Here is a 15351-nt window from a genome sequence, read left to right on the forward strand (position 1 = left end):
CTGGAGGCCAAATTTAGGCTTTTAGGCAGGAAGCTGAAAGCCAGGACCTCAAAGGTAGCGTTCTCTGAAGTGCTACCTGTTCCACGCGCAGGGCCAGCTAGGCAGGCGGAGATCAGGGGTCTCAATGCGTGGATGAGACGGTGGTGTAGGGAGGAGGGGTTTAGATTCTTTAGGCACTGGGGAACGTTTTGGGACAAGCGGGGCCTGTACAAGAGGGACGGGCTCCATTTGAACCAGAATGGAACCAGACTGCTGGCGCATAACATTAAAAAGGTGGCAGAGCAGCTTTTAAACTGATCCCTGGGGGAAGGCCGACAGGAGCCGAGGGGCATCCGGTTCGGGACTCCTCATCCCTATGGGATGAGGATGGGGAGGTTAGAGAACAACAAGACAAAGGCAGGGTAGGAGAAGAAATTGGGAAAGGTAGGGTGATGGAATGTGATAGACGGTTTGGCACAATGAGAGGATGCGGGGACAAAGGAGCGAATAAGCAGCCCATCCTGGGGCATTCCGTGTATAAATGCTTTATGCGAATGCCCGAAGTCTACGAGCAAAGGTGGGAGAACTGGAATATCTGGTGACAAGGGAAAATATTGACATAGTGGGCATAACGGAAACCTGGTGGAATGCGGAGAATCAGTGGGATACCGCAATCCCGGGCTATAAACTCTACAGGAGGGACAGGCAGGGGCGTGTTGGAGGTGGGGTGGCCCTTTATGTTAAGGAAGGGATAGAATCCAGCAAAGTAGAGATTGAAGGTGGGTCCGACTCCACCGTAGAATCTCTGTGGGTTAAATTACCAGGCTTGTGCAGCAATGTAATACTGGGGGCGTGCTATCGTCCTCCAGACTAGAAATCTGATGGGGACCTTGAAATGAGGAAACAGATCAGGGAGGTGACAAGGAAGGACAGGGTTGTAATCATGGGGGACTTCAATTATCCTCATATTGACTGGGTCAATTTGTGTTCTGGTCACGATAAGGAAACCGGATTTCTTGACGTGCTAAATGACTGTGGCTTAGATCAGCTAGTCACGGAGCCCACCAGAGGACAGGTGACTCTGGATTTAATTTTGTGCGGTACGCAGGACCTGGTTAGAGATGTAAACGTTACTGAGCCATTGGGGAACAGTGATCATGCTGCGATCCGTTTTGACGTGCACGTTGGGGAAAGAATACCAGGCAAATCTCTAACAAAAACCCTTGACTTCCGACGGGCGGACTTCCCTCAAATGAGGAGGCTGGTTAGAAGGAGGTTGAAAGGGAGGGTAAAAAGAGTCCAGTCTCTCCAGAGTGCATGGAGGCTGCTTAAAACAACAGTAATAGAGGCCCAGCAGAGGTGTATACCGCAAAGAAAGAAGGGTTCCACTAAATCCAGGAGGGTGCCCGCATGGCTAACCAGCCAAGTTAGAGAGGCTGTGAAGGGCAAGGAAGCTTCCTTCCGTAAATGGAAGTCTTGCCCTAATGAAGAGAATAAAAAGGAACATAAACTGTGGCAAAAGAAATGTAAGAAGGTGATAGGGGAGGCCAAGCGAGACTATGAGGAACGCATGGCCAGCAACATAAAGGGGAATAATAAAAGCTTCTTCAAATATGTTAGAAGCAGGAAACCCGCCAGAGAAGCGGTTGGCCCTCTGGATGGTGAGGGAGGGAAAGGGGAGATAAAAGGAGACTTAGAGATGGCAGAGAAATTAAATGAGTTCTTTGCATCTGTCTTCACGGCAGAAGACCTCGGGCAGATACCACTGCCCGAACGGCCCCTCCTAACCGAGGAGTTAAGTCAGATAGAGGTTAAAAGAGAAGATGTTTCAGACCTCATTGATAAATTAAAGATCAATAAGTCACCAGGCCCTGATGGCATACACCCAAGGCTTATTAAGGAATTGAAGAATGAAGTTGCAGATCTCTTGACTAAGGTATGCAACTTGTCCCTCAAAACGGCCACGGTACCAGAAGATTGGAGGATAGCAAATGTCACGCCTATTTTTAAAAAGGGAAAGAGGGGGAACCCGGGAAACTATAGGCCGGTCAGCCTAACATCCATATCGGGTAAGATGGTGGAATGCCTCATCAAAGATAGGATCTCAAAACACATAGACGAACAGGTCTTGCTGAGGGAGAGTCAGCATGGCTTCTGTAAGGGTAAGTCTTGCCTCACAAACCTTATAGAATTCTTTGAAAAGGTCAACAGGCATGTGGATGCGGGAGAACCCGTGGACATTATATATCTGGACTTTCAGAAGGCGTTTGACACGGTCCCTCACCAAAGGCTACTGAAAAAACTCCACAGTCAGGGAATTAGAGGACAGGTCCTCTCCTGGATTGAGAACTGGTTGGAGGCCAGGAAGCAGAGAGTGGGTGTCAATGGGCAATTTTCACAATGGAGAGAGGTGAAAAGCAGTGTGCCCCAAGGATCTGTCCTGGGACCGGTGCTTTTCAACCTCTTCATAAATGACCTGGAGACAGGGTTGAGCAGTGAAGTGGCTAAGTTTGCAGATGACACCAAACTTTTCCGAGTGGTAAAGACCAGAAGTGATTGTGAGGAGCTCCAGAAGGATCTCTCCAAACTGGCAGAATGGGCAGCAAAATGGCAGATGCGCTTCAATGTCAGTAAGTGTAAAGTCATGCAGATTGGGGCAAAAAATCAAAACTTTAGATATAGGCTGATGGGTTCTGAGCTGTCTGTGACAGATCAGGAGAGAGATCTTGGGGTGGTGGTGGACAGGTCGATGAAAGTGTCGACCCAATGTGCGGTGGCAGTGAAGAAGGCCAATTCTATGCTTGGGATCATTAGGAAGGGTATTGAGAACAAAACAGCTAATATTATAATGCCGTTGTACAAATCGATGGTAAGGCCACACCTGGAGTATTGTGTCCAGTTCTGGTCGCCGCATCTCAAAAAAGACATAGTGGAAATGGAAAAGGTGCAAAAGAGAGCGACTAAGATGATTACGGGGCTGGGGCACCTTCCTTATGAGGAAAGGCTACGGCGTTTGGGCCTCTTCAGCCTAGAAAAGAGACGCTTGAGGGGGGACATGATTGAGACATACAAAATTATGCAGGGGATGGACAGAGTGGATAGGGAGATGCTCTTTACACTCTCACATAATACCAGAACCAGGGGACATCCACTAAAATTGAGTGTTGGGCGGGTTAGGACAGACAAAAGAAAATATTTCTTTACTCAGCGCGTGGTCGGTCTGTGGAACTCCTTGCCACAGGATGTGGTGCTGGCGTCTAGCTTAGACGCCTTTAAAAGGGGATTGGACGAGTTTCTGGAGGAAAAATCCATTATGGGGTACAAGCCATGATGTGTATGCGCAACCTCCTGATTTTAGGAATGGGTTAAGTCAGAATGCCAGATGTAGGGGAGAGCACCAGGATGAGGTCTCTTGTTATCTGGTGTGCTCCCTGGGGCATTTGGTGGGCCGCTGTGAGATACAGGAAGCTGGACTAGATGGGCCTATGGCCTGATCCAGTGGGGCTGTTCTTATGTTCTTATGTTCTTATGCTCTGGCCTGCTGCTTCTCCAATCATGTTTGAAGCTTCTTAGAGCTACTAAAAAGAATCCCACCCCATTATGCTGAAGAAATCTAACAATGGGTATTCTAATGGCTGGAGTACCTGTATTCAAACAGTGTCTCCCCCTCATTATATAAATGTGCTTAAGATTAATCTATGAAACAACAATCCCACTTACTTGTTATACAAAACAAGATCTGGACGCCAGATATCTTCAGATGGAATACGTATTTGTTTCAGGCCACCATAATCTTCAGGCTTCCATTGCAAATTTACATCTCTCCATTGCTAACAAAGGAAGTTTAGGCAATGAAAATCTCATATGCATACATACATATGTCTATATTGATGAATGTAAACCTAATAATTAGATAATAAATGTATTATCTATGTATTAGATAATAAATCTAATAATCTATCATTCTTGTAAAGGATAAATACCTTCCAATGAACTTATGTGCCCAACTGGCACAATAAACAGAAGCTAGTTAATATTACCATTTGCATCATGAAGAGCCCCAATTTTTGTTCATTATATCAGTGGTTCTCAAACCTTTCAGCACTTTTTGAATTGATACTTTTTGACCCACTTTTTGAATTGATACTCTTTTGGGACCCACCTAGCTTTATGAGACTTTTAAAAAAGTGATCTAGGAAGAAATAATATATTACTTACTTACTTACTTACTTACTTACTTACTTGTAGCATTTTTTTTATTTATTTACAGAAAAAACTTGATCCATTTCTCATAATGAGGCAGCCCTAATGAATAGCCTTAAAGCTTGAGGGACTTAGTTATATGACCTAGCCTTCACTTGCCCCCTCCCCCCACCTGTCATTGGTGGACTTGGCGGAAAAAAACACACCAGAAAAAAGATGCGCGAACCTTTATCTCCATGTATTTACACAATTTACACAAGCTAGCAAACTGCAGGAGCTCAGCTATTTGCCAGGCAGTTAGCAGCTATCTGATTTTTGAATTGCCTCAGGGCTTGAGGCAATTAGTTATTTGATCTTTCCATCACCTGTGTGTTCATTGGAGGCTCTGCAAGACACACCAGACATGGGGTCACAACCCACCAAGTGGGTCCTGACCCATAGTGTGGAATATGTTACTCTATATTAAACAGCATAAACAGCGTACGTGGTGTTTTTATAACTTCTCATCCTAAACTTGGTAAGTAAGGAAGTACTTCTTTCCACAGCACATAATTAATCTGTGGAATTATTACCACAGGATGTGGTGATGGATTCCAGCCAGGGCTGGGTCAAGTCCTCCTGAGGCCTGAGGCAGCATGCCAAATGCTATCCCCCTTACCCACTGATGCATCAGCTTCTGCTCTTCCCACTCTCCAATGTCCAAGCTCAGCACTCTTCTCCCTCCTTCACATTTTTTCTTCCACTCTGTCCCCTCTTTCTTTCCCAATACAGGAAGTGAAAGGAGATGGAGGCATGCAGGCAGACAGATAGGAGTGCCCCCTACCATCCTGCTGCCTGAGATTATCGCTTCAGTTGACCTTTAGATGGGCCAGCCCTGTCTCTAGTTTAGGTATAAGAACATAAGAACAGCCCCACTGGATCAGGCCATAGGCCCATCTAGTCCAGCTTCCTGTATCTCACAGCGGCCCACCAAATTCCTAGACAATAGGTTTATCACTGGCTACTAGCCACAATGGCTATGTGGATCTTTATCTGAAACCTGATTGCAGGGGAGCAACAGCAGAAAACACCACTTGTGTGTGGGCTTCTCTGAGGCTCCTGGTTGACCATTGAGAAAAACAGGATGCTGGACTGATTGGGCCTTGGGCCAGTCATGCAGGGTTCTTCTTATGTTATTCTGAGAATATTTATATTACTTCAAGTGTGGTCTTCATATATTTATCTAAGAAGACCAATCTTAGTATTTCAAGGCTGCAGTTTTGTAAATGACAGTGACAAAATTACAAAGAGTGATGCTTTCTTCCCCTTTCAAGGAAGGGATGTAATATCACAAAACTCAGAAAAAAGATAGGAAATTCTCTTGAAAAGCCTAGGACATGGTCTGAAGGCATGAGTTGCTGTAGTCTCATGAAAGCATAAGAACATAAAAAGAGCACTGCTGGATCAGGCCAAAGGCCCATCTAGTCCAGCTTCCAGTAACTCAAAGTTACCAACCAGGTGCTCATCAGGGAGCACACAAGACAATGAGACACTTGTATCCTGTAGCACTGGCATTCTGAGGAAGCCTACTTCTAGAATCAGGAGGTTGCATGTACCCATCACGGCTTGGAACCTGTGATGGAATTTTCTTCTATAAAAATGTCCAATCCCCTTTTGAAAGCCCTTTTTAAGATTCCCTTTTTGTCTTGAACAGCTTTAGTGCAATAATTCTAACAATAAATCTTACATAACGGAAGAGTATCATATGTTTGCTTTTTTATCGCTCAATTCAAAACTGACAAAAATCCACAAGAAAAACCTTGTATGAAATTCAGCTGCTTGAAAGAGAAACATATTATATTACAAAATATTTTCAAAAAAATGTCATCAGATCCTACCAAAGAGGAAGATTGTGCATTTGTTTTTAAGAATGGATTAAGGTGAATTGTGACCAGGGGCAGTATCAGAAGCACAGGCTGAAGCCCATTCAAGAACCCACCAGACCTTGTGGACCCCCCCCCCCAACCCCTGTGGATTAATGTGGGACTGGTAGGGCCCAATATGCCACCTGGCTTTGCCCTAGGGAGCCCAGCAACCTGTTCCTGGCACTGACGGTATCAAAGTATTACCTGTTTCAGGCGCACATTGGTTGTTACAATCTGATTGACTTCATCCTTGAGAAAGGATTAAGGAAACACAATTAAAGGAAAACATTGATCAAGACTTTACAAAAAACTAATAAGAATCAAAGTATACATACAGCTTCTAGAAAGAACTGACAAAGGGTCATTGTCTTAGATTCTAACAGCAAAAACAACAAGAAGTTGTGGCAGCTTATAGACAAATCAATTTATTGCAGCATAAAATTTTGTGAATTATTATTATTATTATTATTATTATTATTATTATTATTATTATTATTATTATTAAGAATGTTACTGTCCACTTCATCAGAAGCAGGTGAAAGCTTCAGTAAACAGTTATGTGTATGTATAAAAATGTACACACACACACACACACACACACACACACACACACACACAGTCATCTCTGTCTCTTTTCAGTGTGCCTAATAAAGCTTTCAAAGAGATACAGAGAGACTCTGTAATACTATAAGAATCATTACATTGAAAAACATAATTGTGTAAGTAAGCAATTAGATGTCCAAAAACTAATAAACAAGAAGGGAGGCCAAAAAATTCTTATCCTCACCATGTTGTAGTTGGCATGCTAGAGATCTGTAATTTTACATACCGTATTTTTCGCTCCATAAGACGCACTTTTTCCCCCCAAAAAAGTGGGGGGGGGGGAAGTGTGCGCGTCTTATGGAGCGAATACTGCAAAAAAGAGTGCACGTTGGGGACCTTAATGAAGGGGGGATCTTCATGCCAGTTTATGATCCCATTCACCCTAATAAAGGGAGGGATCTTCATGCCAGTTTATGATCCCATTCACCCTAATAAAGGGAGGGATCTTCATGCCAGTTTATGATCCCATTCACCCTAATAAAGGGAGGGATCTTCATGCCAGTTTATGATCCCATTCACCCTAATAAAGGGAGGGATCTTCATGCCAGTTTATGATCCCATTCACCCTAAGAAGGGGGGGAACTTCATGCCAGTTTATGCTCATTCAAAAAATGTCATTCAAAAAATGTGGCATTAGCAATGCCTTAGATGGAAGTGAAGATGGTATCTTATATGAAGACAGCGAAGAAAGTGATGTCAGTGATTGTGAGCAAATGAGCTTCATAAATTCTGACTCTAGTGATGATGAGTTCTTGGGGTTTCCAGAAAACTAGAGTACTCAAACCTTTAAGTCTCTCCATTTGTTAATGACAGTGATAATGGTTCTTAATGCCACTGTTGACTGCTGTTCACTTTACATGGTTCAAATGTAAAGGGCAGGTGACTCTGGATTTAATATTGTGCGGTATGCAGGACCTGGTTAGAGATGTAAATGTTACTGAGCCATTGGGGAATAGTGATCATGCTGTGATCCGTTTTGATGTGCACGTTGGGGGAAGAATACCAGGCAAATCTCTAACAAAAATCCTTGACTTCCGACGGGCGGACTTCCCTCAAATGAGGAGGCTGGTTAGAAGGAGGTTAAAAGGGAGGGTAAAAAGAGTCCAATCTCTCCAGAGTGCATGGAGGCTGCTTAAAACAACAGTAATAGAGGCCCGGCAGAGGTGTATACCGCAAAGAAGGGTTCCACTAAATCCAGGAGGGTGCCTGCATGGCTAACGAGCCAAGTTAGAGAGGCTGTGAAGGGCAAGGAAGCTTCCTTCTGTAAATGGAAGTCTTGCCCTAATGAGGAGAATAAAAAGGAACATAAATTGTGGCAAAAGAAATGTAAGAAGGTGATATGGGAGGCCAAGCGAGACTATGAGGAACACATGGCCGGCAACATTAAGGGGAATAATAAAAGCTTCTTCAAATATGTTAGAAGCAGGAAACCCGCCAGAGAAGCGGTTGGCTCTCTGGATGGTGAGGGAGGGAAAGGGGAGATAAAAGGAGACTTAGAGATGGCAGAGAAATTAAATGAGTTCACGGCAGAAGACCTCGGGCAGATACCGCTGCCTGAACGGCCCCTCCTAACCGAGGAGTTAAGTCAGATAGAGGTTAAAAGTGAAGATGTTTCAGACCTCATTGATAAATTAAAGATCAATAAGTCACCGGGCCCTGATGGCATCCACCCAAGAGTTATTAAGGAATTGAAGAATGAAGTTGCAGATCTCTTGATTAAGATATGCAACTTGTCCCTCAAAACGGCCATGGTGCCAGAAGATTGGAGGATAGCAAATGTCACGCCTATCTTTAAAAAGGGAAAGAGGGGGGACCCGGGAAACTATAGGCCGGTCAGCCTAACATCTATACCGGGTAAGATGGTGGAATGCCTCATCAAAGATAGGATCTCAAAACACATAGATGAACAGGCCTTGCTGAGGGAGAATCAGCATGGCTTCTGTAAGGGTAAGTCTTGCCTCACGAACCTTATAGAATTCTTTGAAAAGGTCAACAGGCATGTGGATGTGGGAGAACCCATGGACATTATATATCTGGACTTTCAGAAGGCGTTTGACACGGTTCCTCACCAAAGGCTACTGAAAAATCTCCACAGTCAGGGAATTAGAGGACAGGTCCTCTCATGGATTGAGAACTGGTTGGAGGCCAGGAAGCAGAGAGTGGGTGTCAATGGGCAATTTTCACAATGGAGAGAGGTGAAAAGCGGTGTGCCCCAAGGATCTGTCCTGGGACCGGTGCTTTTCAACCTCTTCATAAATGACCTGGAGACAGGGGTGAGCAGTGAGGTTGCAAAGTTTGCGGATGACACCAAACTTTTCCGAGTGGTGAAGACCAGAAGTGATTGTGAGGAGCTCCAGAAGGATCTCTCCAGACTGGCAGAATGGGCAGCAAAATGGCAGATGTGCTTCAGTGTCAGTAAGTGTAAAGTTATGCACATTGGGGCAAAAAATCAAAACTTTAGATATAGGCTAATGGGTTCTGAGCTATCTGTGACAGATTGGGAAAGAGATCTTGGGGTGGTGGTGGACAGGTCGATGAAAGTGTTGACCCAATGTACGGCGGCAGTGAAGAAGGCCAATTCTATGCTTGGGATCATTAGGAAGGGTATTGAGAACAAAACGGCTAATATTATAATGCCATTGTTCAAATCTATGGTAAGGCCACACCTGGAGTATTGTGTCCAGTTCTGGTCACCGCATCTCAAAAAAGACATAGTGGAAATGGAAAAGGTGCAAAAGAGAGCGACTAAGATGATTACGGGGCTGGGGCACCTTCCTTATGAGGAAAGGCTACGGCGTTTGGGCCTCTTCAGACTAAAAAAGAGACGCCTGAGGGGGGAAATGATTGAGACATACAAAATTATGCAGGGGGTGGATAGGGAGATGCTCTTTACACTCTCACATAACACCAGAACCAGGGGACATCCACTAAAATTGAGTGTTGGGAGAGTTAGAACAGACAAAAGAAAATATTTCTTTACTCAGCATGTGGTTGGTCTGTGGAACTCCTTGCCACAGGATGTGGTGATGGCGTCTAGCCTGGACGCCTTTAAAAGGGGATTGGACAAGTTTCTGGAGGAAAAATCCATTACAGGGTACAAGCCATGATGTGTATGTGCAACCTCCTGATTTTAGAAATGGGTTATGTCAGAATGCCAGATGCAAGGGAGGGCACCAGGATGAGGTCTCTTGTTATCTGGTGTGCTCCCTGGGGCATTTGGTGGGCCGCTGTGAGATACAGGAAGCTGGACTAGATGGGCCTATGGCCTGATCCAGTGGGGCTGTTCTTATGTTCTTATGTGCAACTGTTAATTTCTTAGCTAGGGAGGTGAACATTAGTAGGGAGTCAGTCTGCAACATATCGCACGACATCTTACACATGAGCAAGGTGGCCACACAGTAGGTTGCCAGGTTACTGGTGCCTTTCCAAAACAGCAATGTGAGGAATGCGCACAAAGCATTTTGGTCCTGTACCACAAGAATAAGAGGACTTTTCAAACCGATTAGTGATCATGGATGAATACTGGGTATACCTAGATGACCCTGAAACCAAAGAAAGGAGCAAAACATGGAAACACGCCGCATCACCCAAAAAGACTAAGGTGCAATTGTCAACCAGCAAGGTCATATTGTCCATGTTTCGAGATGACAAAGATGTAATACTGATATATTACTTACAAAAAGGGTTGACAACAACCAGGGCATACTACAGGAACCTACTACAAAAGTAACAGGATGTTATCAATGACAAAAGATGTGGTTTGCTGTCAAAAGGTGTGTTGCCGCTAGCTAGCAATGCAACTGCACGTCAAGCTGCAAAAACTGTCACTTTTGTGGCAACTGTGGCTATGAACCCCTGCCTCACCCCTCAGATTCTCCCAAACTGGCACCCTCAGACTTCTTCCTGTTTCCAAACATGAAGCAACATTTATGGGGAAGAAGTTGCCACAGTAATGAGGAGGTCATTACTGCTATGGAGAGCTGGATTGCCTCCAAATGTGTGGACTTCTACAGCGATGGTATTAAAAGATTGTTCCACAGATGTGACAAGTGTGTGGGCCCTCGGAGGTAGATATGTAAAGAAGGAAGAGTCAGTGGACCAAATTTCAGATCCCTAGCACAACTGGATCATGGTGAAGGTAAGAACTTTTTAAACCTCCCCTTGTAGTATTCAGTTAGTCATGAACTTACTACATTTTTGTCTTTTTCAATGTAGATATTTTTTCCTAACCACTTTCTCAATGATGGCATTATAGGGAAACTTTCATATTTGGCATAATGGTTTCTAGCAGCCATAAGCAAAGATGCTGTTAATTCTCAATCAATCTTTTCTATTACCACATTGGTTCAAGGAATGTGTTGCTGAGATTATATCACAAAGTCCCTTGTTATCCTTCCCTTTGTTATTTCTCCCACTTTAACATTTCAGATTGTAATGCGCTTGGGGCAGGTTTTTAACTCCATAGAGCACCATGTGCACTGATGATGCTGTATACATTCATGCTGCTTCTACCGCTACTGCGGAACAAGAAATTATTGAAAATATTGTTGTACCACATTGATCAACTGGATAAGCTGCAGTCCGACCATAACGTAGACAGCGTGGGTGTGATTGCTCACTGGGCGAACAACTTTGTTGTAGTTCTTGAATAAGGTCTTAACCAGACGAGATTCATGCTCAGAACACAGGACAAGAACAGCTGTAAGACAATACATAGCAAATCTTTTAACTCTGTAAGAGAATAAATAACTGTACTATAAAATGGCTTCCACTCCAATGAAATGAAGGATCACCAAATCTGCTTGTATTCAAGGACAACAATTTGTTTTTAAGTGATCTGCAACAGGGCTTAAAAACCCCTCTTATATGGATGAAGTGAGACCAAGCCAGGCTGACCTCTCTTAGTGGCATTAGAAGTGCAGTGTGGGGTAGGCAGAGGATTTCTTGGTGTCCAATCTAAGGCAGCAAGGCCAGGGGGTGAGCCAGGGCCGCTACCATGATGCCTGGCTGGCTCGAGGAGGCTGGTTGGCAAGCCCCCAGTCTGAATCAGCTAAGCCTGGCAGAGGAGGTTCCTGCAGGCTTGGCAGTTCAGCTGCCTTACTCCTCATTTCGGGTGACACTGAAAGGCAGGCTTAATAATCTTTGAGTGATATCTGGAGTCAGGTGGACGCCCGACAAGACCAGGGGACGAAGGCGGCTAGGGGTATTTTCCCCACTTACCACTTAGCTCTTTGGGAGGGTTTTAGGGTTAACCCTCAGTTTGCCCTGTTGCAGAATTATTGGTAACATTTATTAATGTTGCCCATTAAATTCTGAAGATGTAATCTGTGTCATTATTTGGGGGAGGGTGCTGGGGTAATGAAGGGTCACCAAATCTGTTTGCATTCATTATTTTATGCCTCCCCCCCCCCCCCGTTACCAAAAGAGCCTGATTTAGTTGTTTAGGGGAATTAGTACACCTAGTCTATTGGAACACTGGAATCTTAAGACTGGATGCAAACCAGCGTACTGCAGAAATTCCTTTTACTTAAAGAAGAGACTGAGAAAAATATTCCAATAAATGATTACAGCTTTATTAAAAGGGACACAAAATAGATATCCAAAAGAATCAGTAAAGGACTATTGTAGTGCCCTAACCAGAGTGTCCTATAGTGGTGAGTGCAGTGTTGTGCGAGTGTATTTGGTGCATCCGACGAAATCAGAAAGAGGGGAATGATAGGGAAGGATGTCAGGGATCCCTGCTCTGCCAACCCCAGCTGCTAGCTAAAGATGGGGAGAGAAGGGAACAAGGGGGGTGAGGGAAGAGAAAGAGTTCAAAGCACATGACATAGCTACCTGTATGGGTGTCGTTTCTGTGAGCAGTGTGTGTGGACACCTCAGAGAGTGACCATTTGTTGAACACTGGGAGTGACCCCATGTTAGGGCACTCAGGAGAGTGACCATTTGCTAGTCAAACCTTCTTAGTATTTAAGGATATTGAAAAGTTGATTATGTGTAACCAGAATGTTGGGGGATAAATGTGTAACTTGAGGTGCTTGCTTTTAATGTATCAATAGGTAACTTGGGTATGAATGAAGGGAATTCCTCTTAATCAAACAGGCTGCAGGTAAACAGGGCTAGCAGTGTCAGCTAAAATGGAGATTAGCCCTTTGGTGCCAGGGATGTCTGAGGTTTACCTAAGTTAATGCAAAATACAGGTACAATCCAATGTTTTGGTACAAAATACAGAAGTTACAGGAGTTGCGGTCAGAAAAGCAAACACAAACTGTAGATACAATGGAAAATGTCTGACAGGATTACTGAGTTTCATTCAGCTAGAGATACAACGTAGGATTATCTGTTTCCTTCCAGGATGTTTGATTGTGAGGGGAGAAGAGGGAATACAAATCATCAACTCTGAGCTTGACCAAAGTGGAAATGAGGCCTGTAGGCCAGTGTTTTCTGGGAGAATAGTTCATTTTGCATGCTGGCATCCATATATGAAGGTCTGTAAAATGTTTCTGGATGTCAAGTAGCATAACCAGTAATACAATAAAATGGGGAGGGGGATTTTCTCATAACACCCCAAGGGCAGCTCATGTCTTTGTGCGTTGGCATCCCTCAGTCTTGGAAGACTATGGTATTGCTCTCTGAATGGTGGTTCTGGAAAAGTGTCTAGCGTGGCTAAAAAGGCCAATTTGGAAGTGACCTTCCACACTGAGAGCTCACGTCTTATTTTATGCATTATATGCATGATGCAAGATAAAAATCAAGAATGTAGTGGAAAAATTGAAGATAAACAAAGGAATCATTCAGAAAGAAAAATTACTTGTAGGACAAAGTAGCATGCTACTTTGCATTTAGCATTTATTTAGCATTTAACTACGTCGTATTTATGTCTCCATGCTGAGTAGTTACTTTATGGTCAAGACAAGTGGCTGCTGGAAAGTCACCTGTTGACCCTGGCTTTGCCCCACTGTCTATCAGAAGTGAGCTTTAGTAGCGTAATTTTATTTGGATTTCCCACTTCAGATACAAAAACATCTGCCGGTGCTTCCTGATCAAACTGCAGGGTGATCTTTTTTTTTTATCATCCTGATTTCTTACTTGTGTAATAAATGTCCTCTTTTTCCCAACACATGCACAGCTTAATCTCTCACTGCTGGTCAAGGGCTTATGGCAGTGGATTGCAAGATCTGCCACCATGAACCCTGGATAAGATTGGGTTGCAAATCCCACTGAAATTAATGGCACTTCTGCAAATCCCAATGAATTTTCATTTATTTCAGTGGTGCTTGGTCATGACTTTCTTGGGATACAGCCTAAAGCTGTTACATAACCTTCGGTGGAACTTGAATTCTCTGAGCTTGCACTCCTATGTATGTAGAATTATTTGGAAGCAAGACTCAGTGAACTCAGTAGGTCTTATTTCTATGTATACATGCATAAGATAGTGCTGTGGATGTTCTATGTTCTAAGTCTCTTGCATAAACTGGAAGTGCAACTGTCATCATTCTTAAGTAGTTGAGCTATTTAAAATGCTTTTCTCTAAACAGGGGATCATATTCATGACCACCATGGCTGCTCTGAAAGGATGTGCATGACTCTCTCCCAGAAAAACATCTCCTGTTTCTTCTGCAGACCGGAAAAGTGTCACATTTCAGAGGGTTTGTTATGACCCTGTACTCATATCCAGGTCAAGTTATATTGGCTTTTAGGAATTCACTTAAAAAAACCTTCCTTACAATTCTGCGCTGTGCTGTTTAGCCTGGGAATGCATTTACATCTGCATTTTAATGTGGTGAAAAGAGAATGAAAATGGCAAAATAGCCTTGATCTCTTAATTAAGAGCAGTTTAATTGGAATTATTAATAGGTCCTTCCGTAACACATGTAGCTGTCAATCAGTTCTGCTTCCTTATCAGCGTTCTATGCAAATAAATGAAAATATTCACCATGTTCTATTATACTTTAAAACTGTACTTTCAAATCCCCACAGTTTTTTAAAAACATCTGAATTCTTCATTTAAAAATAAAAATGTATGAGAGATAAGAAACGGCATTCTCAAAATCCCTGCACATTTTGCATTTAGTTAATTTGTACTGCTCTTCATTTTAACAGGCATGCTTCTGTATCATTCTTGTTCTGGGGACAGTTAGCAAAGCAAGTGTCTATACAATAAGTATCTGACATTCAGCCGAACATTGGTAAAGCTATAGGGCACATCTTGTCTTTGCAAATGTATACTCCATCTACAAAAGCTGCTGCTCTGTGAAACAACAAATAAGACAACCCCAGTGCCAATGATGGTGTTGCCAGTGGGCGAAATGGCTTACCTGGTCCAAGGAGCAGGAAAAGTGGTAGGCAGCGGACATCCATCCCTGTTCCTCTCATGTATAAACACTGGCACTTCCAAAGAGCCCAGGATTTGTCACTGACAGCAGCTTTGCTGTTCCTAGCTAGGGTGCTTGGGAAATGTGACCACCGGGGTATTGTTTCACTCCACCTGCTGATGGGGACGGCAGCTGAGATCCAGTGCACCAGTTAGGAAATGGGAACAGTCTATTTTTGACATGCCCAAGTCTCTCTGGCTTACACTTGGAATTCTTTTTGTCTAAGTTACGCATTCCAGAGTGAGTTGTCTCTTTAAAAGGACAAGATGTCACTGGTGCCCCTGTCCTAA

General features: G+C 43.6%; 1 protein-coding gene across 1 annotated transcript in view; it reads right to left on the reverse strand.

Annotated features, from left to right (window-relative positions):
• Positions 1-15119, reverse strand: part of CHRNA1 (cholinergic receptor nicotinic alpha 1 subunit) — a 28620-nt gene extending 13501 nt beyond the window's left edge. The window contains exons 1-4 of the mRNA XM_066612264.1: positions 15005-15119; positions 11243-11388; positions 6291-6335; positions 3700-3809 (exon numbers count right to left, since the gene is read on the reverse strand). Of these exons, the coding sequence (XP_066468361.1) occupies positions 3700-3809; positions 6291-6335; positions 11243-11388; positions 15005-15062 (359 nt within the window). The 5' untranslated portion in view covers positions 15063-15119. The remainder of the gene's footprint in view (positions 1-3699; positions 3810-6290; positions 6336-11242; positions 11389-15004) is intronic.
• Positions 15120-15351: the final 232 nt, after the last annotated feature.

Source organism: Tiliqua scincoides, chromosome 1 (genome assembly GCF_035046505.1).
Source record: "Tiliqua scincoides isolate rTilSci1 chromosome 1, rTilSci1.hap2, whole genome shotgun sequence".
NCBI lineage: Eukaryota > Metazoa > Chordata > Lepidosauria > Squamata > Scincidae > Tiliqua > Tiliqua scincoides.